This window comes from Condylura cristata, unplaced genomic scaffold (assembly GCF_000260355.1).
Source record: "Condylura cristata isolate star-nosed mole 26May11 unplaced genomic scaffold, ConCri1.0 scaffold00025, whole genome shotgun sequence".
In the NCBI taxonomy this organism is placed as follows: Eukaryota; Metazoa; Chordata; class Mammalia; order Eulipotyphla; family Talpidae; genus Condylura; species Condylura cristata.
Window position 1 is genome coordinate 13,672,950 of NW_004567126.1, and position 27,932 is coordinate 13,700,881.

The 27,932-nt window shown below is 54.3% G+C and overlaps 2 protein-coding genes across 8 annotated transcripts in view; one reads left to right on the plus strand and one right to left on the minus strand.

Moving 5' to 3' along the window:
- The window catches only part of KIRREL3 (kin of IRRE like 3 (Drosophila)), a 529,310-nt gene extending 527,679 nt beyond the window's left edge, over positions 1-1,631 (plus strand). The window contains exon 19 of one of the 2 annotated variants that reach the window (XM_012729525.1): positions 1,456-1,518. In XM_012729525.1, the coding sequence (XP_012584979.1) occupies positions 1,456-1,459 (4 nt within the window). In that variant the 3' untranslated portion in view covers positions 1,460-1,518. Of the gene's footprint in view, positions 1-1,455 lie in introns of both variants that reach the window. The other variant, XM_012729526.1, reaches the window with a different exon arrangement.
- Positions 1,629-27,932, minus strand: ST3GAL4 (ST3 beta-galactoside alpha-2,3-sialyltransferase 4). Of its 6 annotated transcripts, none has more exons than XM_004689109.2 (12): positions 27,917-27,932; positions 24,868-24,955; positions 8,465-8,540; positions 8,091-8,163; positions 7,595-7,675; positions 7,270-7,367; positions 6,988-7,048; positions 6,381-6,476; positions 6,094-6,283; positions 5,305-5,448; positions 2,299-2,442; positions 1,629-2,077 (listed from the first exon to the last, which is right to left on the minus strand). In XM_004689109.2, the coding sequence occupies exons 3-12, from the start codon at positions 8,478-8,480 to the stop codon at positions 1,991-1,993; spliced, it is 990 nt and encodes a 329-aa protein (XP_004689166.1). In that variant the 5' UTR covers positions 8,481-8,540; positions 24,868-24,955; positions 27,917-27,932; the 3' UTR covers positions 1,629-1,990. The 6 variants fall into 6 exon arrangements, with proteins under 6 accessions (XP_004689166.1, XP_004689165.1, XP_012584984.1 ...); XM_004689108.2 differs by having other exon boundaries at positions 8,079-8,163; XM_012729530.1 differs by having other exon boundaries at positions 8,079-8,163; positions 8,293-8,540.

A 27,932-nucleotide genomic window follows, 5' to 3' on the forward strand; every position in this document is an offset into this window, starting at 1 on the left:
GTGCACCAGTGTGTTAACAGTTTTGTTTTAGTGTGTAGTTGTCCTTTTTTTTTTTTTTTTTAATTTGGGGGTGGGTTATTTCTGACCTGTCCGTGTATGTTGGATTGTGGCTCAAGTTTAGACATATTCAGTAATAGCAGATGGCTCCCATCCAGGGCAGCTGGATCATAGGTGCTGACAGCCACTTTCCGTGGCCCTGGATAAAGAAATGGACACTCCCTTGCACACCCTCGAGAAGGAGCTGGGGAAGTCTCAGGAATAAGAAGAATTGAAATTACGCACACACACACACAAACAGCAGTCACACCCCTATTAAGAGTCCCCTCCCTAACCCCCACCTCCCACCCCTAGTCAAAGCCAGGGAGACAAAGCTTGACAAGGTGACGGGAAAGGGGCTTGGGGCTGCCCACGCTAAGACCCTGTTGCTTTCAGAATCCCCTTCCCCAGGCCAGCCCAGTGCCAGCACTGGTCCTCAGGACCAGTTTATACAGTTTATGGGATGCAGCTGGGTGTTCTCAGGGCCACACTGACACTGTCAAATAGCATATCATCGTCCTCTGTTCCTCAAATTGCTGCCCCTCTATAGAGGTCCCGTCCCCAGCCAGGCTGTCTCAAAGCCTCAAGGCTGCAGCTCCTTCCGAGAAAGCCAGGAACACAGCTGTGCATCCCATTCCCTATGGGGGAGTTCCAGCTCTTCCTCCTGGCTCCAGATGTAAAGGAACAGCTGTAGGAGTGGCAGAAAGCCCAGTTGGCAGCTAAGCAGAGCCTGGGAAGAAGAAGAACAAAGCAGGGCGAGACAGCAAATGGCAGGGCCATCACAGTTCTACAGACCTGGGAAAAATAACATTCTGTCCCCTAGCCCAGTGACAGGCTGACAGGACTTGCCAAATCCTTCAGGCGCTGTCCGAGCCCTGCCCATCCCAATCCTGGCAGCCTGGGCCACTGGCAAGACCTTCTATAAACTCCATTTTATGAAACCCACTTCATCTGAGAAAGGAAACTTGGCTTCCTTTGTCTGACTCCATCCCTGTCCTCAAACACACAGCTCCCAGCACCAGATTCTGGAAACCAAAGGTGCAGAAGGGAGTAGAAGAGGGTCCTGTCATTCCCATCTGGCCACCTTTTACCCCCCCCTCTCTCTGGGAGTCCACCGGGATGTAGGGTGCCAGCGTGTCCAGCACATAGGGCTACTTGGACCCCTCTGTTGGCCTCCTACCTCCGGGTAACGCTTGACTCGGCACTGAGCCTGACACTCAGTATTTCCTGAATGACCACGACCCGCTGTGTCCCAGTCAACGCTGGTCTTCAACAGGCCTGTCTACCCCCAGAAGAGGGACTCACTGCCATGTGCCACTGCCCCTCCTGGCCTCCCCGGCGTGCAAGTACCCAGAATAGCACAGCTGCTTCCATTTTAGGAAAAATAGTTTAATCATAAGTTTGTCATCTTTTTTCTAGATGATACCCTCCTCTGCATGGAACCTGCATACCAGTGCTCTTCCCAAGCCCGCTGGGAGACAGCAGTCCCTCATGGAGGCATCCACTCACTCCAGATGCCCCCACCCTCTTGGGAGGCTCTGCTCTGGCTCTAGGACTTCTTGGGCCCAGGAATTCTGAGAATTTATAAAAAGCTACAGAACACTGTAGTATGCTGCATATCCTGGCCATGGGGCCAGCCCACAGCCCTTTCTTACCCTTTCATTAAATAGTCCATTAAATAATCTCCGGTGCTGGCGGAGAGGGGAAGCCACAGCAGTATACCTTGTGCCTTGACTGTGCTCCCTCAACTCCAGGACCTGTCCTGGCTGCATCTGGCCTCTGAAGAGCAGCCGGGACATGGCCTTCTCTCACACATGGCTAGACCCGGGACTCCCTCCCCACAGAGGACAGACGGTGAGTCCAAACGGGTCACAATGGCACCGGGCACCCCTACAGCCATGGATGGGGGTCCCTCAGGCAGCAGAGTAGGCAGACTGAGTTACTTCTGCCCATGTCAGAAGTAAGTGAGGTTCTTCACTGCTCCAATTTCCAGCATCCGCTTAATAGCCAGGGCCTCCTGGGAGACATTGTGGCCTGACCCCTGTGGAGACAGTGAGGAAGGAAACTGTGAGGCATCCCGGCCTGCCCAGCGCCCCACCTGCGGGAGCACCCTCCCCAGCCCGGGAGCCCAGGTGTCTCAGTTCCAGCTCTCACTCTCTGAGTGACGGCATCACAAGCCACCTCCTGGCACCGCTCTGACACACTCACGTGTCCCCAGGCTGGCCCGCCCCACCCAGCTGACAAGCCGAGGCGGCCACTTACTGCCATGGACTTGAGCGTGATCTGCTCATAGTAGTGAATGGTCTGCTTCTTGTTGAAGGCGTCTGGGTAGCCAAAGCCAGCAATGTGCACCAGGTCACAGAGGTGCAGGGCCATGGTGATGGCCAGCAGGCCTGTGGTGGGCTTCTGAGGGACAAGGGATGAGGAAGGCATTAGAAGAAGCCCTGATCCTTTGGCCAGCTCCAGGCCAGGGCTCTGCAACAGACGCCCACGGCCACGGATCCCCACGGCTCCCCAGCATGAATGAAGCTAATACAGTAGAGCAACTGAATTCTCATTTTGTTTCATTTTATTTGAGTGAATGACATTTTAGCTTTCAATAGCCACAGGTGGCTGGTCTTTATCATGTGTGACAGATAATATGGGATAACACATGTAAGAGACACGGGCAAGGAAATGGAAAGTTCTGGGCCCCCAGTTATGAGACTCAGCATGAAGATGATACCAGTTACTTTTAAGCACTTACTGAGTGCCAGACACTATGCCAAGTATTTTACCCCAGGTCTCATGTGGGCTTCACAAAAAACAGTTTCAGGTAGAGACTCCTGGGAGTCCCATTTGACAGATGAGAACACTGAGACCTGCAACTAGGAAGCAGCTGTTAGAACCATAAGAAGGCTCTGCTCGCTTCCCTGGAGAACCACACCTGTTTCAGAGCACCTGGGGCTTGAACGCTCAAGGGCTGCATTACGGGCTGTCCCCTCATAAAGTGGGCAGCAATACTTCTCCTACCCACCTCAAGGGCTGCTACAAGGACCTCAATCCATCTCTAACTCACCCTCAGGAATGGGCTGCGTGATATCAAATCCTCTCAAATCTCGCCCTCCTCAGCTCCACAGCCTGCTCCCAGACCCCCTCAGCACTCACTTCCTGGACCTGGGCAGGCCTCCAACTGCTGGGTTTTTCCCAGCGTGGCTTTCTGACCTCCCTGTCATTTCATCTGTCACTTTCTGCCTGGGCCTTCTGTTGCACCCATTGCTTCTACCATCACTGTGTCATCTTGTCCATCACTGCATCATCTTGTCCAGTTAGACCATCTTGTCCAGTTAAACCACATTTCCTTTGCCTTCCAGTCAGCTCCTTAAATTTGTCAAGCTCTCTCCCCCTTGTATTTCCCATATTAATTAAACATAGCACCACCCGCCTAGTCGTTGAAGTTGGGAACCTAGAGTCATCACAAATCCCTCAATTTTACTTGAAAGAAATGCAGTAGCAAGAAAGGTCTGACATGACTCGGTGAGCCTTCCGTGGAGTGGGCCTGGAACCTGTAAATATGCTGAGCTCCATGCCGTCACATGACCTTGCTCTGTGCGACCCAGGTGACCCTAAACTAGGGAGATAATCCTGGTGGGCTTCACCTAATTACATGGAGGTTAACATCTTGGCTTAGAGAGAGGCAAGGAGGAACACACACTGAGGAGTGCTGTGTTTCTGGACAGAAGGAGGGGCCAAACGGTAAGTGATGTGAGCAACCTCTTAGAGTGAGCCCCACCTGACCCACCGCACCCACCCCTAGGCTGAAAGCCAGCAAGGAAAATAGGACCTCGGGCCTGCAAAAACAGGAAAGTGAATTCTAAGAAGGAGCACCTTGGAAGGGAATTTCCCCCTCCAGACAAGAACCCAGTCCAAGGCTGACCTTAATGTCAGCCTTGCAGACCCCCAGGAGAGAGTTCACCGCCTGTGCTGGCTCTAACCGCAGAACCATGAGCCGGTAAGCTGTGTGTTGTAAGCCATCAAATGTGACCATTTGTTAGGCTGCAATAGGAAACCAGCACAGACAGCACATCTGTCCCTGTCTTCCTTTGCACTTCCTGCCACCAGGAGCCCGGGTCTGGCCCCTACCTTCTTATGCCCAGCTTCCTGGCCTTCACTCAGCCTCACACTCCATCAGGGGTGCCGGGGGCAGCTGTCTGGTCTTAGCAAATGAAATACTTTCTCCTGATCCTCAAGACCTAAGCCAGTACCACCTCCTCCGGGGAGGTTTGGGGGGGGGGGTGGGACTTCCAGACTGCTCCAAGCAGAGATCTGTCCCTCCTCTGAGATCCCAGGCACTTGAACAATCTCTGTTAGGGCAGCAGATCACTCCCTCTGCAATCTGTATCTTTATTCTGTGAGACCGAGTTTCCTTTTCTGCCCAAGTATGCAAGCTTGAGGCCTGGGACTGAGCAGTCAGAAAAGCAAACATTCAACATGTAAAGGTGAATCATACTGGATCCTGAGTAAAGAATAAGATTATTTATTCAAAATTGGCAACTCCCCTGAGCATCCACTGTGTACTGATCTCTGTGTTAGGCGTGCCTGATTACCTTTTTTAAGCCTGTAATAGCCTTATTATGATCCCCACTATTCCAGATCACAAAGTCTGCACCCGAATCCAAGCCGAGTTCTACCTGTGTGTGCCAAATGTCTCCATCCACTACCCACACAGCTCAGAGCTGTCCATACAGCACCTGAAGGGCTCAATACAGAAGCTCAATAGTAAGGTTGGACCCACCAGCCAAAGACCACTAGGGTTTGCAAACCCAATCTTGCAAACCTGTACCACAACTCCCCAAATGGACACATCTGCCAAGCCATAACACACTATATGGACTAAACTCAAGCTGTCTTAACTCACCCAGACCAGCGCGCTCAACGATAAGATCGCCGATACAGTGAGCTAAGTCACTGTAGGGTTTACAGTTGTTACAAAGATGAGACGTGGACTGTCCTAGCAAGCCCCAGCTTACAAGATCTCACCAACCAACACCATCCTCTAACTCCAGCTTCCAGGCCCTAGAGATGCTCTTCCCTTGGCTTTGGAGCCAGCCACAACCACCTTTACAATTCTGATTCCAGGCCTTGCTTGCAGGTTGTGGTCTGCAAGATTTCACTGTGCTATTCAAATGCAAGTTGCTGGGGTCCTCCATGGCTTTGGAGGACTCTAGAAGTGCCCCACCTACTCTCCCCCTCCCCCAGCCCCCCAGCAGTCTAGCTGCCCACTATCACCTGCTTAATCTTGCGCGGCTGCTGCATTGGCAGGTTCAGCAGTTTGTCTGCTGCAACCTCCATAAAAAAGGGGTTGAGAATCCGAATCTGTTTGGGGTTGACATCCCAGATGAGGGGAGGCTGTTTCCAGAAGCCCTTTCGCACCTACAGGCATGGAGAGGGAAGAGAAATGGTAGTGATGAACACCTGTTTCTGAACCCAGTCTGGTGGTCTCAGCCAGGGTTGGGGTCCATGTGATGGCAGAGGCCCTCACCAGTGCAGGTGAAGAAGGGGGGGCAGAGGAGAGGCACAGGGAGAGGATAGGGGGCCAACCACTGCCATTCTGGGAGCTGTCCACGCCGGTGAAGTTTGGAGCTATCTAAGCACTTGTTTAAGATGCCAGACTGGAAAGTTCAGCGTTCTGATGGATGACCAAGAGGCACAGTAGACTTTCTGGGGATTGCCTAGAAGATCTCGATTGTTCTAAACCCCCACTCCTACCCACTCCACCTACACACACACACACACACACACACACACACACACACACACACACACACACACACACACCCTTCCCTAGCCTGGACACTACTCCTTATCAGTTCCCCTGCTTCCAGTTTCTCACTGGCAAACACACTTTCTGACAACTTTCCTGTCCCTGTCAGCCCTCAAGATTGGGGTGCCCTTGGCTCCTGCTACCTGATTCCTGCAGGCTGCTGTGGCCCACAGGAGCCCTCAGAACACCAGTTCACACCTCCCCCTTTAGGACTGTAGGCCGAACCCCCGCTCCTGCCCAGGCTCCCTGCTTACCCGCTTCTTATCACGCAGGATGGTCTCGATCCAGTGGAAGTCCATCGCCTTGAAAGCCACCAGGACGAGGAGAGTGTCAGGGTTGTTCTCTACTTTGGGGTTGAAGTGGGCAGACTCGGGGTAGAAGAGGCGCATGGTAGTCTTGGAGCCCACGTCACCCTCGTAGCCAGCCACCGGCGCGTTGTTCAGCCTGGTGGGGAGGGGTGAAGACGCCCATCACCCAGCGCCCCACCAGGGCTGTCTACAGCTGCTCCCAAACAGAAGAGGGAAGGGTGGGCCACACAGACCTGATGACCACGTCGTATTTGTTGATGGCGTCGCCCAGCGAGCTGTTGCGCAGTCGGTGCCCGTTCCCCACCACCACGCAGCGGCGACACTTCAGTCTGCGTGGGAAGAGGATGGCCAGGGTCAGACGCGACCCTGCTCCGCTGAACTCTCCTGCCCGGGCCTGGCTCAGAATCAGTCCCCTCCCAGGCCCGTTCATTCTCGGTTCCGTGGACCAGGCAGGTCCAGGGAGCCCTGCTTTTGACCCTGGTGACTCATCAGCTCTGGGCTGTCAAAGGAGAGGAAACTGAGCAAAGCACAGAAGACAGGAGAGGAGGGATGACACATGGGGAGGGGCACCGATAAGAAACCCCATTTCAGACTCCCTCGTGGGCTGCCCAGGCCTGCTGCCCCAGTGATATGCTCAGAGCGTCTGCTTGCTGGGGACACAGATGGCCAGGTCTCGGTTGCTGGGGGATGGGTGGGCCTGTGCCCCCTCGGTCAGGCAGACTAGGGAGAAGGGGCAACTTGGCCACAGGGAACAGAAACGGGGGCTCACTGGGAGGTGCTAGGCCATGACTGCTACACGGGGTGGGAAGGAGAAGACAGGGTGGGAGGGAGTCGCCTCACCTCTGGATGCTCTCGGGAATGGAGTAGCTGGTAATGGCCAGGACCCGGAGAAGCAGGTCTTCTACAAAAAGAATCAGGCGGGAAGAGTGGTGACGACAGCTAGCACCCCAAAGGCAGCCAGCTCTGCCTCTGCTGCCTCGAGAGCCTGGCGGCCTGCCCCGACTCTGCCCCCGTATCTGAGCCTGACTTAGAACTTGGGCACCCAGACCACGAGGACAAAGAACAGAAAGCAGTGTGGCCAAGGTGAGTCCACCGTTCCAACAATGCCAAGTGGGTACCTACCACTCCCTTTGGTGCCATAGGGCAGCTCGTAGGCTGAGGGCGTCTTGACCCAGAAATAGTCCTTAAGCTGCAGGAAGATGGGCTGATCTCGTGAGTAGCTGCACAGAGATGAAAGCAGGGTGGGGATGAGAAAGGGATTAATTTCAATACTGGACTCCAAGTCAGGCCCTGACTAATGTAGATAGATGTCCAAGGGCTGCACCCCCACCCCTCACTGGCCCAGCAAACCCCTGTCCACAAACAGGGCTCCCCTACCCCATACCATGATCCTCTCAATACTGGCTCACCCATGCCCTGTTCTGCCCCCTCAGACCCAGGTTCTTACTTGCCAAAGAGCTTAGAGACCTTCCTCTCCGCCTCACCCTGTAGGCATGGCTCCTTCTTCTCTGGGATGGGAAAATAAAAACTGGAGACAGAACAGGAGGGAGCCAGGAGCTCCAGTCAGACCTCACCGGCTCAGGGCCAGCATCCCAGGCAGCCTCCGCCCTCTCCCGCTGTGCACGGGTCCCCAGGGCCCAGACAGCAATTCGCAGGGTGAGATCATCTCAGCCCAAGTTCCGCTCCGAAGCCAGATCACTGTGGATCCAGTTCTTCCTTCTCCCAAATTCTGGGTGAGAGTCTAGGGGAGTCATCCTAGACTCTACCCCCAAGCCCACCACCCACCCACTGGAAGGATTCAGAGGCCAAAGGGAGACGTCACGCTCTGGCGCTGTGATCTGACCTGCCCTGCGAGCCCTCCGCCCTACAATATTCCGCTCAAGCCCTGTTCCTGAGAAGGACCCATGGAAGGACATGGAAGCTGGACTCACAGCTCAATGTACCTGTCTTCTCGGGAAATGGAATACCACACCATGACGACCAGCACCAGCGCCAGCATGGCCAGGAGCTTCCAGCCTGCAGGGCACATGCACAGAGGCGCTGGAGGCAGAGACAGGCAGGTCCAGCCCCAGTCCACCGTCTTACCCTCCCCACTTTGGAGCCCTGCCACCCCCCGACGCAAGCCAGCCAGTCCCTGGCCCTCACCTGGCCCCAGCCTTCCAGCAGGGCTGAACATTTCCACTGTCCTTCAGAGTGAAGTGAGGGGCCCTGGCGCCCTGTATGTCCCTCTACAACCCACAGAGGTCTCAGGATGCTGCTGAAGACCACTTCAGGGGGTCGTATCCTTCAAGGTGGGGGAGCACTTGGAAACACTCACGGGACTTGCTGATCATGTTTCTCAGCAGGTAGCAGGGCTCCTGGAGAGAGCTGTCATCCCGGCTGCCTCGGGCCACCTAGGAGGTAGGAATCACAGGTGTCTGGTCAGCAAGGCAAGCCCTCCTGCGTAGCCACTGCCGGGGACACACCCACGGCAGCCTCCGTCCTTGTCCAGAAAGTGTGAAGCTGTTCCGGAGCAGCCATCCAGAGAGTGGCCTCTCTCACCCTCGGCCCCGCAAAGGCAGCCTGGGGGGTCCCAAGAGTTCCCATGCCACAGAGAGGGAAACCCAGGATGAGGCCCCGGCAGCCCAGCTGGCTCCAGCTCCAGTCCTGAGGTTCCTCTCCCTGCCTGCTTCCTCATTTTGACCTAGGAAGGGCCAGTTCCAGGAGGCAGATGGGTCCCCACCCACTTCTCACAGAAATTTCAGTTAACTGTCCAGGGTATGATTCAGATTTTAAACAACTGACATTTACTTCTTCTCCACCCATCTCTTCACCACCATTTGCTCCAGCTGAACAGGTCTGCTCAGGCAGGGACTGGGGTGAGAGCCAGAAGGCCCAGGAAGTCCTCCAGCCCTTCCCAACTCTCGATTGAATGCAGACAGTGTCCAAGCCCTCACCACCCAGGCACGCAGGGCAACGGGGTGAAGAAAGGGCACCTGAATGGGGACCAAGAAGGACCTGGTTGGTCAAAGAGGAGACAGGAAACCCTTTCAAGGGGCACAGAAGTTGCTGCATGCACATAAACTTAGCAGTCCCTAACCGTCCATCCCACACTCAGCCACAGCCATGCTTTTGAGTAACCAGGTAAGACACTTCAGCAGGTCTCATGGCCAGGTAGCACAAGTATGCTCCCCAGGACCAGGATGACCAGAATCACCAGGTCACTGGCAATAAACAGGACCCAAGCCCTCTCCTGGGAGTCCTTTAGTCAGGTGGGACGCAGCATGAGCATTTTCATGAGAGATCCAGACGATGCTTGTGATGGGTTGGGGAGGGAGCAAATGCTGGCGTTCGTTCTCTCTTGGGACTAAGTGGAAAACCTCAAATTAGTTCCCCAGGGTGGGAGCAGCATCTGAATGAAGCCTGATTTTTGTGACACACCATATGCCCATGATCTGAACACTGTCCACTGTGGAGTTGACAGTCACCTCCCCAGGTTCACTGGGTTCCACAAGCACCAAAGAATGAGAGCCTCAGGGGGAGGAGAGTGGGTGAGGGTAGGGCTGTCAGGTGTCCCAGTAAGGTCAGGAGTGTCCAGGAGTGCCCATCCCCAGGCCCCAGTGGAGATGCAGGACGGCCCTGTCCTGTCCAGTAAAGAAAAGTTATAAGGGTGTAATCAGAAGACCCCTGAAGGGCATGGTACTTGTAATTCCCGACCCCTTACCCAGAAGTGACATGCCTCTCCTCCCTGTGACAACAGAAACTGAGCACAATGTCTGCAGGTGCCTACTTCCCTCACCCAGCGTTTCTGAAAATACTGTGTGCATTTCAGAACAAAGTGTTTCAAACCCCATTTATTTATCTCACACACGGGCAGCCACCATTAGTTGAAAAACTTCTCCTATCTTATCTAACAGGAGGGGAAGGTCCCTGTTAAAAAATTTTTGTTAAAAAAATTGGCCAAATCTTATTACCTCATCTGTAAATTCCTGCCCCTTTTGTTAAACAAGAGCTGTCAAAACCCATTCACAATCCCATCTGTGAACCCCGGCCCCTGAACTAGGGACATATATCGGCAGCTTAAATGTGATTCTCCTCTGAATCTGCCCACCTTCACGCTATGCACTTTCTTTTTTTTTAAAGATTTTATTTATTTATGCATACAGAACTGGGGTACAGGCCAGAGGAGCAGGGGTGGTGAGAGGATTCACCAGAGACAGAGTGGGGAGCAGAACAGGTGGATTGATGAAGTACACTGCTGAGGGGAGCAGTGGGCGGGTCAGCAGAGGTCTGCCGCGCCATGTGGGTCACCTCCGGGGCCAGAAATCGAACTCTGAGCACTGAGGGGGCTCCGGCTGGCTCCGGCTGGCTTACAGTGCTGCGTCCTAACCCGTTGCATCACCAGGGAGGGCCCTTCACTGACAATAATGTTTCATCTCTAACACACCTATACTGACGACTGTGTGAATTCTTTCCTGCATAGAAGTCAAAAACCTGGGGTTCCTCAGCACCCTTAGGCCTCTTTGCCCACACACCAACTGCCACTTCATCTCTGTCTTCTTCAAGGCACTTCTTCTGACCTGTATTTAGTTCAGTCCTTTATTTGTTACTTTCCATCTGTCTCCTCCACTGGAATAGAAGCTGAGGGGGGAGGGGGTCAAGAATCTCTCAAGTCCTCAGCTCTACCCACTGCCACAGGTAATGAGCAACATGTCACATGGCCTTGAGTGAGTCACTTCTCCCTCTGACTCTCAATTCCTTTGTCTGTAAAACTGGAAAGTTGGTCCAATGGACACTTGCAACTCAAAATACATTTCTTTTGTGAGCAGCAGAGGCATCGCTGAGACCTTACTAGAAATGCATCTGGCACCCTCCAGACAGAGAGTCAGAATCTGCACTTGAACAAGATCCCCTGGTGAAGCATAAGCACATCCAAGTCTGAGTAGCAGCAACCAAGATGGCTTAGCTAAACAGGACAATCACCTGGAGTATCACACACAAATCTGGGTCCCTGACCTAGGAAGCTTGACTTGGCCTAGCCCAGCTAAACAGGATAATCACCTGGATTAGAACTGCTGGTCCAGGTGATGGCTGAAGCAGCCTTCTCAAACCTTGAAGATTCATTCTGATTCAGTGGGTGTGTATTTGGGGGGGCAGGGGTCCACTTCCTAGCCAGCTCCCAGGTGGTGCCTGCTGCATCCTGGGTCCATCCTTTGAGGTGCACAGATCTAAACCAGGAACCTGCCGGCTCTATCATTGCTCTATGCAGCATCCCGCCCCCTCCACTGGGCTCTCTCTTCATCTTCCTTTCCTAGCTGTTCCCACGACCTCATTTCCTCTCCTGGTCAATCAGTAGCTCACAATAAGGGCTGCAGGTAAAAAGTACAGGGAGATCTACCTCCTATTGTCCACATTCCTAATTTAACTGGTTGGGCCCCAGGCCCAAGTGATAAGTAAAAAGCAAACAAACCCCAAACCTCCTTCCTTTGTGATTGAAAAATGCAGCCAAGATGAAAACAATAGTAGTGTGCCCCAAGGTAACTGAAAGGCAAATACTCAGCCACACTATCAACACTCAGCTAAACAGACCTGTGCAGGTGGCCTTTGGCCTAGCCACCTTTAACCTGTACCTCAATAAAGTCCTACACTGATAAGCAGGTCTTTGCTCACAAACATGCTCCCGTGTTGTGCTAAGCCAAAGGGTGAGTGTTGGGATTTGTGCCAAGACAGTCCATGGGGACTCATTAGTCCATCCTCCTTCCCTTCGCTGGCTCAAGCCAAAATGATTGTTCAGCAGCGCCCACATTCTAAGAGCAGGGGGATTCTTGGGCTGGCTCCTGGGAGCCTTCTCCCAGCAAGCATTTCTCACTCCTGGCCACGGCCCTCAGAACACCAGGACGGGAGAAAAGTCACAGGCAGCTACCTGGGTAGGGAAGCAGCAGGCATCGGGTCCATTCATAGTCACAGGGCACCAAACCTCTAGGGAGAACAGCTCACCCAACCCGACAGGCAAAGCGAACCTGTCAGGAGCAGCAAACTCAGTGTCCTCTTGGTGCTCTGCAAGTCATGCTGGAGAGAACTCGCCGGAGGCCAGAACCCCCATGGGTGAAGAAATAGGGCCTCATGGGAAGCAACGGGCAAGACTCAGGCTGCCCGGGAACTCACAGCTCAAGAGGGCTGGGCAGGCACCCACCATACCTAGAGGAAGAGAACTGGATGCCACCCCTCAGGGCAGAAAGCATGAGACCCTCCGAGCCCTGTTCCATCAATGAGCTGTGGCTTAATATTGCTGAGAAAGGGGACAGGAAGGTCAGTGGCACAGGCTTGATTCTTGTTGGTTCAGAGACCCTGAATGCCAGGGGAGGGGTCACAAGATTGATTCACACAAGGGGGATGGGGAGAAGGAGCTAGCATAGCAATGAATACAGCCATCAAATCAAGGTCGCTGACATAGCCATCAAATCCCAGTCCTCTGGTGCTGATTTCAAGGGAGGTCCCAGCAGATAACAAACTGTTTCCGGCTGTGTCTAAAGCTCAGACCCCAAAGTTAAAAGGTAAGGATGTGGAGATGAAGCTCATTAGGGAATCTCCAGTACTTTCAGATTCTATTCAAAATCAACAAACCTAGGCTCACAAGTTCTTCCCAAAGAGAAGCTGTCTATATCAGGGCAGTCTCTGCACCAGCATGGGGCAGCAGTCCTCTGCCCACCTGTGACTATGCAGGTGCTTCCTCCCCCCATCCCTGCCCATGCAGGACAGCAGCCTCGTGCCTGCCAGTGACCTGTACCATGCTGGGACATCTCCGCACTGACCTCCTCCGGGGAGGCCTTTCTCCTAAGGCCGCCTGCCTGCAACCATGCAGATCTCTCTCTGTCAATCTGTCCCTTCTGAAGCATCTCCCCTGCCTGCTTGTGCCTATGCAAGTGTCCAATTCTCCTGTCCTTTTCCCTAAGAAACTTGTTCTTTAAATATAACTGAGTCTCTGTCTCGCGGAGAAACTCGCCGCCTGCCCCTGAATGGGGAGAGCTGGTGAAATCTTTCCCAGAGTGAACCCAAGGACCCCCAACTCCAAAAGCGGCATCATTATCAACCTGCAGTTCTGTGGGGGAAACTGGAGCGTTTGGCTGTCACCTCTAGACTCACCCAGCACCCCAGCTCTCCGGCCTGACTCTGCCACCCATAGGGTGGATCCCGTTTACCTCTCCAGCTTTGCCCTTCAGTGATGCTCCCTCCCCTTTGTCTTCCCTCTTCAGCTCCTTTGACTTAGAAACATACACCAGTCTGCCTCTTCCTAAAACAAAACCCTTCTCTGCGTCCAAGCTACTTCCCCTCTTTAGCCCCTAAACCACTCAGGGCACTACCCTTATTTTTATGCTGAAATCACTCCTGCTGGGGCCATCAGTGGCTTCCTAAAAGGTCAAACTTGAACTTGTTTCCTTCTTCATCTCGGACACCAGAGACAATGCTGACCAATAATGCCTCTTTCTTGACTGGCCCATCAAGACAGCCTCCTGGGTCTGCCTAAGTGTCGGCGTGGTGCAAGGGGTTAAAGCACAACACTGAAGCTACCTGCAGCCGGCAGCACGAGCTCTATCCCAGGCCAGGGAGGTGACCCACATGGAGCAGCAGACCTCTCCAGCTCCCCTCAGCTGTGGATTCCAATCTTCCCGATTGGAAGATTCTGTCTCTGGTGAATTCTCTCTCACACCCCCACCCCCAGGCTGTACCCCAGTTCTTGTATGCGTAAATAAATAAATCTAAAAAAAAAAAAAAGACTCCACCCCCACTTGACCATCGCCTGCTGTCTCCTCCTCCTTTCAATGCTGGCATTTCCAGGGACTTGTCCTTGAACCTGCACCCCACATTCTCATCCAACAGTGACTACTATTCATACCCCGTTGTTGCAAGTCTTTGTTTTCTAGTTCTTTCCTTTCTCTCCCAGAGGCCATCCACCTATTGCTTGTTTTCTACTGCACATCTACAGATGATTTTCAATTCTTCCAGCTCAGCACATCCTAAACTGGACCCATCTCTCCCCTTGCCCCCAGCCCCCAGACTATCATCCACCAGTCTTGCACCATCACCCTCTCGGCTTCATGCCTTCCCTACAGAACACTTCCCTTACAGAGCACCAGTCGCTCAACCCCCATTTCCTCATTCCATCCAGGGCTCGCTGAGTGTCTACTCGATGCCTGGCCTGGCAGCAGGCACAGGGGAAAAGGTTTGATCCAGATTGTAAAAGCCACAGTCTAGACCTTCAGGGACACTTCAGAAGGCAGCCCCCCAGTCCTCTGGAGCCACAGACTGGTTGATTCTAGATGCCGCCCAAGGGTCCTGCTTCCTAACTAGTATCCTAACCACCAGTCTTTGCTCACTCGGGCCCTTTCTCCTAACTGCAAACACAGCATCTTTCCAAGATGCAATTTGGATCAAACCTTTCTCTAGTTTACCACCCTCCTTCTCACCCCCACCCCTTAAAGGCAGCCAGGGTCCTTCACCCTCGGACCATAGACCCTGCAGGTGCCCTGTGGCCTGACCCCAGAGCAACAGTGACCCCAGCCCTGTCCTTCCACACCCCACCTCTGCACAAGCTTCTCCCGTCAGGAGTGTCCCAAAACCCTCCCCATGCTGTTCCTCCACCACCCCCACTTTTGTGAAGTCTTTCCCAGCATTTCTAAACAACTGATACTCTCCCACAAAATATTGTTTACACCTCGAGTTTAGCACTTACCAGGCAATGTCATCTCATATCATACAAATACTGGTTATCATGTCTTGCCCACTATCCTCTGACCTTTGAAGCTGGAGACCTGTTTATCCCAAGAGTCTTATAAACAGTAGTTGGAAGGTAGGAAATACTTTATCACAGAATATAACCTTATGCCATGTAATTACATGCTTTTGTGCCTTACCCATAAGACTCTGTGGTTCAGGGTTTTTCCTATCTCCATACTGTTAATACAGTGCCTAGAATGTAGCAGATGTTTTATAAATGTTTGACATGCGAGGAATCAAATTTGAATTGCTTCTCATCCATATTACAAGTTGATGAGAATGTATGTGCAACCCCAGGACCTCTGAGCCTCACTACCATTGCTTTGGGGGTCAGGTAAATCATGATGGGGGCTGCCCTGTGCTCACTGGATGTTTGTCAGCATCTCTGACCTCTACCTACTAGATGCCAGCAGGACCCCCCACTTCCCAGCTGTGATATCCAAAATATCTGCAGACATTACCGAATGTTAAGAACCATCCAGCTAGACGCCATAGGGCTGTCCAAGTATGATCTCAGCCCTAGGAGTTAAACACTATTATTACCTCCACTGCAGAGATAGGCACTGAGGTGCAAAGAAAGGTCAGTGACTTGCCTAAGGTTGGAGCCAGTGAGGAGCGAGCCTGGAAAAAAGGCCACTTAGTGCCAGGGCCACACTCCTGGCCCCCCCCTCTCTATTGTCCCCGCCAAACCTGTGAGGAATTAGTTACCCCAATTCTAAGACCCCTGAATGCGTCCTCTGCCTCTTACCCAACGGGAAGAAGTGGGCCTTCTGTCACATCAGTCCTTCAAATGCGTGTAAGTGCTGCTTACAGGAGCCTTCAGAGGCTCCTCCTCAGGAGATACCTTCCGCAGCCTCCTGAGGTGCCCCTGGAAGCTCCCGCACAGTGTGCAGCTGCATTATAGGATAACTGCTGCCTCCATCTGGATGGACCCCCAGGCCTCCACGAGTGGGGTCCAAGACTTTTTGGCCACCAGGTCACTCCATCAACACAGACCTGAGGCCCCTCCAGCAGGAACCCAGGTCTCCTGGGCTCTGAACAAGTGTAGCTGGATTGCTGTACCCCAGGATAGGACTGAGCGGCAACCTGCTTAACATTGGTCAGGTCAAGCATCCAGGGTCATGTCTCCAGCCTGTCGTGGTGTGTGAATCTCTGTAGCGTCAGCTAACCAAATGGTTCCTCTGTTTAGAGTTCGCTACCAATACCAGAAGGGACCCAAGCTGGATGTCAAGTTAACTTGACTTGTACAATGATTAACTAGGTAAGACATGATAAGGTCACAGGCCATGGACATTCTCTTGGGGACGGTGGGGTCGGGTCACAGCCCCTTTAATCAGTCACTCTTGGGTGAGATGGTCAACTAATTTCAGTTCTCCAGAGTGGAACCTGCATCACTTCTCAGTGTATATAAACCTCCTCTCGTCTCCTCAGACACAGAACCAGGACCTACAAGTGGGCTAGAGGATGTACGTGACCTCCTGGCCGGCCCTCTGGTCCTGACTCTTCCCTCCTGTATTCTGCTCCACTCACACTATCTCTTGACGAACTAGGTACACCCCCTCCGCTGGGCTTCTGCATTGCTGTTCATTTGGTCTGAGTTCCCCCTGCACAGGAGCTTGGGATCTGCTGTTTCTTCCTTCACCTTCTCTACCTCCAATCTGAAATTCCACACAGCCCTGTTACTTCAGATCCTTCTCCCCTGCTTGCAAATACCTTTGTTGTTTTGCTTGCTACTGCATCGGTCAACAATGTCTAGGCGTGTCTGGCACGCAGTGGGCTCTCAATACAAAGCTGCTGAATTAATAAATGGATTGATTTATGGGGACATCGCTGCCACCGTGCAGGTGGAGAAGAGGGGAGGAGCGGAAACCAGAGATTGGCGGCTTGCTCCAGCCCTCTGGCCCGTGCTGGGTCACACATGCCCTGCAGGCTGTCCTCTCAACATCACTGAACAGCACAGTGTGACCCCTGCCATGCCTGGGTGGGAGCCAGGCCGCGCCAGACTCAGCCCCCGCGGCATGAGTGGGCACATGGGGCATCGCTCCAGATACCCCACCTGGGAGAAAGAGCCCAGTCCTCAGTGCAGCCCAAGAAGAAGCTCTGTTCTCCACCCTTGGGGTCTGCAGGCTGGTTCCTCCTACCCTGTGCTGTGCCCCAGACAGCCTGGTGCTGCAGTTTCCTGTCCAGAAACATCATATCATCCATTTTATCAGCTGTCAGTCACAAGACCACAGGGAGCACTTGAAAACCATACTTCTGGGAGGGGCAGACACTTGGAATTCCATTCCCTGGGTGAGCAAACTGACACTGGGGCAGACTGCGAAATCAATGGGCCGCCCACACCAGAATAAACAGAGGAGAAACCCGGCGCCAGCCAGGGGCCTGCCCCAGGTTACAGGTGAAGGGCCCCAAGGCCTCCTAAGACCGTTCCCCCCCTCCCCAGACCCCAAGGACCCAAAGCTAAAGGCACAACTGGAGCTGGGGCTGGAAGCAGCTTACTTACTACCTACAGGGTCACCCTCCCTCTTCTGGCCCCTGGAGGCCTCTTCTGAAACGTGGGCGGTACCAACACTGGCCTGTCCCACATGGTGGACAGAGCCTCATAGGTGACTGGTGCATGCTAAGGTGTAACATAAGTGGATTTGCAAAGACAGCACAAGGAAAGAGTAAAGTAGCACCCTAAAAATTAATCCACTGATGACACATTGAAAGAATGTGGGTTCTACTGGGTTGAAATATTAAAATTAACCTTACCGCCTTATGTTTATTTTTAAAAATGTGACCACATTTCTAAAACTTAAAGTCACACATCTGGCATACATTTGTGGTTCCCATTGCATTTCTCCTGGGCAACGTCCGGACTAGGAAATCCCTGAGACATTCCCCACCGCCGCCCACTGGAAGCACTCAGAGAGTTTCCTAAGCTGCACAGGTCCTGGGCTCCAGGACGGTTCAGTCAGGGGTCAGAGGTGCCCAGAGAGACTGTCCAAGTTCTCAGGAAGTCAGAGTGGAACAGACCCCGTTCTTCCCCTGCCTCTGGCTCCTCCTCCAGGGCCACCAGGCTACTGGTGGAAGCACAATTTGAGGTGACACTGCCACTCAGCCCCCCAACCTGAGCTCCACTGTGCCCACACCAAACCCCTTCCCAAAGCTGGCATCTCACTTCAGAGCCTGCACGGGGTCCACACGACCGGGCCCGGCAGCCACTCCTCCAGCACAGCATTGGCCCGAGGCCCACAGAGACGGCTGGGTCTGGCTGGCAAGCAGGTCATGCAGAACTGCCTCCCAGAGCCTCCTCTCCTACTCTTATCAAGAGCTGTCACCAAGGACAGCCAAAGGGCCTATCCCTGCTTCTGCGGCTGGCCAGACCTGTGACTAGGAACTAGCTCACATCCCTGCATCTCGCTCTCTCAATCTGTAAAATGGAGATAAGTGTCCCTGACCCAGTTTGTCAAGGTCGTTAACAAGACAATGTAGATCCTGCCCTGCTGGCACAGCTGGCTCAAGTGCAGCACTGCAAGCCAGCCACTGCTGCTTCATGCTAGTTTGATCCCCAGCCAGGGAGGTGACCCTCATGCCACAGCAGACCGCTCCCGACCCGCCCGCTGCTCCCCTCAGCAGTGTACTTCGTGGATCTGCTTGTTCTGCTCCCCACTCTGTCTCTGGTGAAACCTCTTACCTCTCTTGCAACCCTGCCCTGAACCCCAGGTCTGTATGCAAAAATAAATAAAAACAAGATAACATAGCGGAGCCCACAGAAATACTCCGAGAAACAATTCTCTGTAACTATTAGCAGAAGGCCACGCACTGAGCGGAATCCAAAGCAACAACTGAGTGGAATGTGGGGTGAATTAAAACATCATTTCAAAAACAGTTTTTTCCAGCCAATGTGTTCCATACCCAAAAGCAAAGAAGACTGAACCTTCCACATACAACTGTGTTCACTGGATGGAGAATGTCCCGGATGACTCCTTAGCAATGCTTCCTCAATATACCCCTCCCGTCCCCGCTTCCTCCCAAAGGTGAGCATTTTAGCTGCCATGCCCTATGAGAAAGGAGGCAGGAATCGGTGCCAACCTTCCCCACCTGAACCCTGGTCAAGACAGGGGTGACCACAGTGTGAGTGCTGGAATCTCTGTACTCATCAGGGTTGCAAGCCCAGATATCCCTTCCCAGCGTCTGTGGGACCTGGCCACTCTCCCTCACACACATCCCCCTGGCCGGTTCCATCTCTGCCCTCCCCACATGGCCCTGCTTGATTTCCTTTGTAGCAGTTATACCACACTGTCCACTGTACATATGAGTCTGTATGCCCCAAGGGAGCAGGGGTTTCTTGGGGCCCCCAGTACCTCCAGCACCAAAATTTATTGCCTGACATCTGGGAGGTGATCAACAAATATTGAAAGAACAGATGTCTAAATGAATGAGCATACAGGCCGAGTAGGTGTGAACAGAGAGCTTCATTGAGTTTTAAAACACCCCACTTTGCATATCCTTGGGATCAAACAAGCTAGGAAGTTCCTAGAATTTGGGAGCTGGCAGGGCCAGAAGTGCCACATGTCCTGCCCAAGACATCACTGCGTTCATAAGGACATCCTGATCACGGGGCAGGGTTAGTTTTTGCACTGGCTGATGCCATGCTTGCTTGATCTTAACTGCCACCAGCAATTGCTGGGTGATTCCACAGCCGATATCAACCAACGAATAAGCCCTCTTACCCAGGAAAGCCTCCCTCCTTTCTTACTTGATTTCAAGAGCTTAAAGCCCCAGGTTCTAGACTCCAGACCTCAAAGCATGTCTGGCCTGAGAGCGGCCAGAGGAGAAAGGTCTGAATTCCGGAAGACTCGAGGTGGAACCCAGCCAGGGCGGTCACAACTGGGTTCTCAAGGAAAGGACCTAATAATCCCTCAGGGTCTCCTGTTCCTCAACTGTGGGAAGGACTGTCTCAGGCATTGCCACAGAGCAGTAACAAGGTACCAAGGCTGCTCTTGGTGGGAAGAGAGAAATGTTAAAAAGTAAGTAAAAAAGATAATGTAACAGTGATACAGACTAGGAGGTTGAGGAAAGTAGGTGGCACCGAAAGCCAGGTGGATTACTATCTCAGAGCCAACAGACCTAAATGGAAGATGGCAGAGGTAGTGGAGGCAGAAGGTTCCAGATTGCGTACAGAGCTAAGACCCTACGTGAAGTTTACCCTGTGTGAAGAAGATGCCACAGCACCCGCGGCATTTGAGCAGCTGGATTTTGGACCTCGGGCCTCAATGAAAAATGTCATGCAAGGATGCTCATGGCTCCTGTCTTGAAGGTTCCAGACTGAAAGAGCTAAGGCTGTGAGGTTTCTTCTGTTCTGAAGAACAGAAATGAGGGCAGGATTTGAAGACAGCTAGGAAGGGCCCAGGCAGAGACAGGAGGCCACTGGGAAGGTGGTGGACAGGGTGTCACAGGCCACTCCAGGAGCCTGGACTTCATCAAGACCCCAGGAGAAGTCACAGCAGGGGACTAACAGACAGAACAGCAACACCGAATTCATGAGCTGAGATGCCTCACGCTGCTGGTCCCAGGCTACAGCAGGATCTCACTTCACCTTCAAACACACTGAGGCTGTGCTCTCGCATGCTGACTGACAGAGGAGGAAACTGAGGCAGCAGAGAGAGAAACAAAGGGTCGTAAGGTCACACAGCTCGAGGTGATGGAGTCAGGAAGAGAGAACTCAAGTGGTCGCCACTGCTCAGAAGTCCCACACCCCGACACTCAAGGGAGCTGTTTGGGCTCCCTCTGCACTCTGTGGTAATGGGCTGACGAGCCCCTCACAAGGCCCTACATCTCTCAGAGCCCCAGGCTCCTCAGCTTTGAAGTGGGTGTGGGCCCCAGAGCACATCCTGGAGTTGCAAGCCCACAGCTTAGTCCAGGGCAAACACGCAGCTCCTGGCAGCAGCAGGTGACTTGGGGTCTGGGGCGCCTTTGCTCCCTGATCACGTGATAGGCTTTCCCCACTCAAGGTCTGCCCCATCCCAGCAAATGGAAAGATCTAGAAATCACTGCTCCTGCCTACCCCCACCGAGACCACACTCAGCTGTGAGTACAATGCAAGGCACTGGGACACGCAGCTCCCTGGGGGCCAAGGGACGCTGCCACCGACTGCCCTGCACTGACAGCGGAGCCCACACGCTGGCCAGATTCGGGGCCAGAGAGCCTCCGCAGGACAGTGTCCCCTTTCCCAGGTGGCACCCCTTTCCACAGCAGCTCCAGCCAGTATGCCCTTCATGGAGCCACACTTATTCCAGACTGATGTTCCCTCTGCTCGCTAACATCCCCACCCCCAGAGCAGGACTCCCAGCAGCCCTGAGCAGGACAATATTCACTTAGGACCCCTACAGAGTGGCCACCCCACCGTCTCTGACAGGAGAGGTGCCACAGCATGGCAGGCAGCACAGCAATAGGAACACCAGGGATTCAGGCACAGAAACCTCTCTGTTTTGTTTCTGTGTATTTATTTAGTTTTGCATAGAAGATCTGGGGTTGAGAGGACGCACTAGAGACAAAGTGGGGAGCAAAACAGGCGGGTCTACTGAACTACACTGCCGAGGGGAGCAGCGGGCAAGAGGGGCGAGGTCTGCTGTGCCATGTGGGTCAGCTCCCTGGCCGGGGATCGAACTCAGGGCACAGTGGTGAAAGCGCTGAGACTTAACGCCCCTCCCCGCCCCCGCCCCCACCGCCCAGTGACCAGGGAGGCCCAACCTCTCTCCTTTGGCCCCTACTGCCAGCACGCACCCTCACTTCTGCAGGACTTATACCATCCTCCTTCTCCCACCAGATCCTCTGTCAGCATCAAGGGGGACAAACTGGCCTCCATAGTGGCTCTGAACAGAGTGGCTTTGGGCAGCAGCAGGGGAGGGTCGACTCCTGCATGCCTACTAGGGCCAGAGGAACCGGGTGGCACTGGGAAATGGAGTGCCATGCCAGCTGATGCTGGAAGGGGTGCATGGCACCCTGGAGAGCTCTCTAGGGGAAAAGTGAAACAAGCAGAGAAGGAGAACTAAAGATCTTCATTTACTACAGTAGATAGCATGCTGGCACTACCATGGTGGTTTCACATCAGTGCCACACTCCCCCAAGCACAGAGTAACGGGGGGGGGGGGCAGGGAGCTAGCACAGGTGCAGCCGAGGTGGTGCAGAGCCCCCGCCTGGTGGTAGGCCCTCTGGGAGATGGGGACACTGGCTACAGGGCTGGCTGACATCGGGTGTCAGGGAGGCAGAACCACTCCTGCCCCAGGCCCTCTCAGCCCCTGCAGGAGAGGGTCACAGCCCCCTGTCACCCCAGTCACACCCCAGAGCCAAGAGGCACAGAGAAACTGAGCCTTTTCTCAGATCAACCTTGCTCTGCCTGCTCAGACCCTCCCACATCAATAACCTGCAAAGGCATCTCTGTGCACAAACCCACGGACCCTTGCTCACATACAGGCGTACCCCCAAAACAAAGCCTGGACACAGACCACAGTGTTCCCCCCACCCACACACGCACATGTCCTGCCCTCATGCCACCCCTACATACAGCTTCTGGGGCCTGCTGGCTGTCCTCTGTCTGAGTGCTCTCCTCCCCCATCCCGTGGGGGCAGTAGGGACTCGGGGGTCTGCTCAGCTGCTCCTCCAAGTCCCCTCTTCTGGCCCAGCAGGCTTCTTCAACTTCAGCTCCAGCCGAGTTTGTTTGTCATGGTTCAGGTCCCTGGAGCTACCAGCCAGGGAGCCAGGAGTTTCCAAAGGAGCAGGGAGTGGCTAAGCTAGTCCCCTGGGGTTCTCCTCACCTCTGAAGTTGGGTAGAGGGAAGCCCTGGGCTCCCGGCCCTCTGCAGAGCTAAACCTAAATCCTGTCAAACTCAGAAGTACTGGGCAGAGGGTGCAGAAAGCAAAGGGGAGGAGGAAGATACAAGGCAGGGGCCCTAGGAGGAGCCCCAGATATAGGCAATAGGCTTCCAGGGGTGTCCCCTAAGGGGGCTGTCCTGGACAGCCTGTGGCAGGGACAGGCAAGGGCAGCTGCGGGCACCCGCAGAGCTCACACACTACCTGCTGGCCTGGCCTGCCTCTCAGCACGCGCCCTCATTCTTGTACTGATGTGACAGACTGTGGGTGCAGGGCCCACCCACATACAAATGTGGGAAACTTCTAGGCTCTCTCCCAGCGGCCTGCCTGCAGGTCAGGCCTCCTGGGCTCAAGCCCAGAGGCGTTAGGAACCTCAGGGTCATCCCAGTGCCCAGATGGGCGGTGGTGGGAAGCAGACTCAGGCTAGGGACTGAGCATGCCACAGTACACCACCTCTCTCGGCAGAGTTGCAGGCCCCGCGCCCTGTAGCCAGAGCCCAAATCTAAATGAGGGCAGTGCCAGGGGTCCAGTGCCAACACCCTGGGTAGTCTGTTACTGAGTCCCAGGAAAATCTGGGGCCTGGCCAACAGCACCCCCTCCCACTTTAGGATCCATTCTTGTTCTCAAGCCAGAAGAAAATAGACAGGCTTGAGAGTTCACTGCCCTCTGGAAACCACCACTACGCTCAGGACCAAGCAAAGTTGAAGGGCCCTTTCCAAGGAAGCATCCCAAAAAGATACAGAGAAACAAAGGAAACCCCTAAGAAAACCCAGGAGACTGAGCCACAGGGGCCCAAGCCCATCTGAAGGGGGAGAGGCAAGAGCTGAGCCCACCGCCCTGGCATCTTCCGAGGGTCGGCTCTCTCCTGCCTGGCAGCTGGCAAGACAGTGTCCCAGGGATCTGGTACCTCCCACCAAGAACACAACCAAGCCCGGCCAGCTCACCTGACCTTCTTCTCCTGTCAGTCCAGCTGTTCCAGAAATAGAACAGTTTCTTCTCATTCTATTTGGACAGCTGCGGGGACAGTGATGGTGAGCAGAAAATGTTGATTATTGAAGGGGTGGGGGCTCAGAAACAGAGCCACAGGCCTCTGAAGGGGGAGCTCTGGATCCAGATGGAGGCTGGGTTCCAGCCCTTGGGCTACAGGGAAAGGCCATGCCACAGTCACTCTGCCATTCAGGGGAACCTCAGAGGGGTATCCAGAGGGGTTTCTGGAAGAAGTCGACAGAAGCCCCAGTACGCGGACAGAGCGATTGCCTTCGTTACGGAAAGTTTGAGGCCAGCCCCAAACACTACCTGGCTTCATTCCCTGACAGGCCCCGGCTCTGCCCCAGTGGGTTCAAAGTTCCTAGGCTGGGCTCAAGGAGAGGAAGATTCAGCATCAACAAGGAAAGGGCAGAAGACCTAGAAATTTATCTCCTTCCCACCCAGAGGTGACGAATAGAATTATAGAATCAAGACACTCACTTGGCCCTCACCCTTCTCGCTCTCTTCTCAACAGTCTCTCTCTCTCAGCTCGCCTCCCCTCTCTTCCAGGTCCATGTCCCCCTTCTGGCCATCCCATCCTAGTGTCACCCTGTCCCCATCTACCTCCTCCTGTCTGCCTCCCGCCTGTCCCCCACTCCCAGTTATGTAAGGGGCCTGAGAACACACAGAGGGAGCTTTGTTGTCAAACCAAATCCATACGGAGCCGGAATCGGCCAACGCAGCTGTTCCCCATTCCCTCCGCCTTGGCAGGGTTGAGACACTGGGCAGGAAGCCCCTACACACCCCCATTATGGAAGATGGGGGGCAAACACTGGCTGCAGGGCCTCCAGGCGGCTGAATGGGTGGCCAGAGATCAGTCACCGCTGCGTGGGACCACAGCAGGGAACCAGCTGGCCCACAAGAGGAACAAAGCCACAGAGCAAAGCCAGGGTCACAAAGACAGGAGTGGAGAGCTGTGGGCCAGAGCTACACAGCCACAGGCCTAGAGGCGGGGTACAGACCCTCACAAGTGCACCCATGTTCTCGCTCACACAGCCCCTGAACACACTCACGGATACACCATGTGCAAGCAAACACACAGACACGCACATGGGCCTCAGCACAACACACTGTGTGTGCTCACCTGGAAGGCGTTTGAGCAGAAATCTCCTCCCTGCTCTGGCCAGCCTCCTCCATCCCAGCAGGCACCTCTGGGGAAAGAGCTCAGGCCTCTGGAGGAAAGAGGGCAGAGGGCAGAGGTCAGAGGCCAGAGCAGCAACATCAGCCAGCACTTGTGTGGAGGCCCAAGGCTCCCGGACAGGACTCACTCTCCCATGCCTGGGAAGCTGCCCCCCGAGATGAGTGAGGACCCAGGGGGCTGAGCAGGGTGCTGCACCCCTTGAGCAGACACTGCTGTGTCACCAAACCCACCAGCCTGAGAGCCCTTCACTCTAAATGCCGGAACTGCCAACAGTAGCTCTCCTGAATCCCCATGGCTCCGCAGGGTGCAGGCCCCACCCCCAAGCCCCCCACATCATCAGGACAACCAGGTGCTGAGGTGGAGAGGGGCGGGCTGAGAGAAGGAAGAGGCATGACTAGGGAAGGAAACCTCTAGGAGGAAAGGAAAGGAAGGCAGGAAAAGACTGGAGAGGGAAAGAGGAGAAAGCAGGGAGCAGGAAGGTATCCGAGCAGAAGGGGTCATAATCGAGCAGAGAAGGGCATGCACTGTGCACTGCCTGTGAACACGGGCTCCCCGCGCCAGAACATGGGCTCCATACCAGCCCCTGGACAGACCCTCTCGGCTGGAGAAAGCCAGTCCCTGGCTTACCCAGCAGCCCACTCACCCTGCGCCCGCCCGCCCCCCCCGGGTTTGCAGGTATAGGTCAGCCACACCCCACACCCTTGGGGGCTCAGCTTCAGCAATGTGGGTCTTTGGGGTCTGGGAACAGACAAACTGAAAGATACCAAGACCTCAGAGACAGGAATAAGATAGGGCGAAAAGGAAGGGCAGAGCCAGCCCAGGGCCCTCTCTGGAGCCGTCTCAGGCCCGGGCAGAGAGAGAGCGCAGTGACCTTGAGGCAGCTTCCAAGTGGCTGCTGCACCTGGGCAGGGTGCGAGGTGCTGGAGACGCGACAGTAAGGCAGCCCAGTGGTCCGATAGCTGTCTGCTGGTGCGTGCTCATTTATATAGCTCAACCCTGTGAGGAGCGGCAGAAGCTGTCACCCCAATTAACAGATGTGGCGTTAAAGAGCCAATACAGGCCTGACCTGCCTGAGGTCACATGATGGGAGCAGAGAGGAAACAAGGGAAGTCTCCAGGAGTGGCTCCTGCCCAGCCACCTGCCCCTACTCCTGGGCCCCAACCCGAAAGCAGAAATAGGCGGTGTTACAGGCCCTGGCATGAGAGTGCAGCTGCTTTAACCCAGAAGTGTGCACTTTGCAAAGCAGGAACCTGAGGCTGCCTGCTGTACCCCAGCCTCAGGGACAGGGAAGGACCCAACCAGTCCCTGTTGTCAGGAATACAAGTCTCATGGCTCCCCCACAACCCTACCACCCCCAGAACACTCCCCCCGACCTGCCCCTTTGTGATCCGTGCAGGATTCATAACAGGATTCATCCCCTCACGTAGAGGAATGGACAGGGAGCTAGGAGGGCGGGGAGGCTTTGGGGAGCAGAGGCTGGAGCTGGCAGCTGACAGACACTTGGAAGTTTAGGATGGTGAGATCAAGAGCACCCAAGCCCTGGGGTACAGTGAGGGCAGTGGTGTGGGGGTGAGGGCTGAGCGTGTGCTGATGGGACCATGAGAATAGTCCCATCTGAGTCAAATGGCGGTTTTCAGGAAAAAAAAAAAAAAAGCTTAAACCAAGAAAAATCTGTCCCACTTTCAAAGGAAACTATGTGGAAACGCAATAGGCAGAATAAAAGTGGAGTTGCTCTGGAGTCCTCATTCCTGAGGTGACAACTGAGAGAGGATTCCACCCAGGTGTGCCTTTCTTGGACCCCAATGAAAAGGGCTGGTGTCGGCCCTCCCTGGTGGCGCAGCGGGTTAAAGCACAGCACTGAGAATCTAAAGCCACTTCTGCATGAGTTTGATTACCGCCTGCCCCGGAGGTGACCACATGGCATGGCAGACCTCTCCTGACCCGCCCGCTGCTCCCCTCAGCAGTGTATTTCGTCGATCTGCCTGTTCTGCTCCCCACTCTGTCTCTGGTGAAGCCTCTCGCCGCCCCTGAGCCTCTGGCCTGTATCCCAGTTCTGTATGTACAAATAAATAAATCTTAAAAAAAAAAAAAGAAAAGGGCTGGTGTCAGGGGCAGGAGGTAAGCTGACTGAGGGGAGGCTGGGTGGAAAGGGCCATGCTCTCTACAGGGCCAGACCCCTGCTCACCCCCACCTGGGGCAGCTGCCACCCCTCTGGTTGTCTGCAAACAGCCCCCCCACACTGTAGAGCTAGGCCCTGGTTTGACCAGCAGCTCACCTATCGAGAGTGGAAGCAAAGCCACAATTCGGTAAGGACAATTTGACCTCCGTCCACTCACCAAACATTTACCGAACAGTGACTACTTTGCTAGACATCATTCCAGGCATTAAGGATATTGCAGTGAACAAGACAGACAGGTTCCTGGAGCTACATTCAAACCCCAGACTCTCAGGAAGGAAAACATCTTAAAAGTTTTCAAGTTCATTTCCACACCCCCAACATGCGCCCTGCCTCTGTGAACTGTCCCTGTCAAGGTATCAGGTAGGGGTGCAAAGATCTTCGGCACACCAGCAGAAGCATGCTTCAGAAATCTCCAGCCCCAGGCCCTGCTGGCATCATTCCCTGCCCGGCTGAGGCAGCGCCTGAGCCTGAGCGAAGGAGTCAATGGAGCATTAAATGCACTGTTAAGATTGTGCATGGGTTTGTTTTTTCACATTAAGAACAAAATAGGAAGCTTCATCTTTGGTCTGGGTCCACTGCTTAGGACCAGAGAAAACAAGTCAGCCCCAACTAGTCCTGCAAAGACCTTCCTGGTCCCTCAGCCGCTGTCTGTGTCCTGACTACAGTCCCTGACACCACCCTTAGCAGGGGTCCCCAGGGAGCACCCCCACAGACTCCTACCTCCCTCCTGCCTGTGCTTTCTTCCTTCCTCCTGCCCCGAGCAACCTCCAGAAAACACAGAGAGGACTGCGGGTGGGGCAGAGAGGAGCTCACCTGCTCAGATGGAGGA

Excerpts from the sequence above, each read along its gene's own strand:
- ST3GAL4 (XM_012729527.1), bottom strand. The coding sequence starts at position 8,323 with ATGTTCAGCCCTGCTGGAAGGCTGGGGCCAG. Across the intron at positions 6,477-6,987 it reads ATTCCCGAGAGCATCCAGAG|ACTGAAGTGTCGCCGCTGCG; the intron begins GTGAGGCGACTC and ends CTTCCCACGCAG. Across the intron at positions 6,284-6,380 it reads AAATACGACGTGGTCATCAG|GCTGAACAACGCGCCGGTGG; the intron begins GTCTGTGTGGCC and ends CCTCCCCACCAG.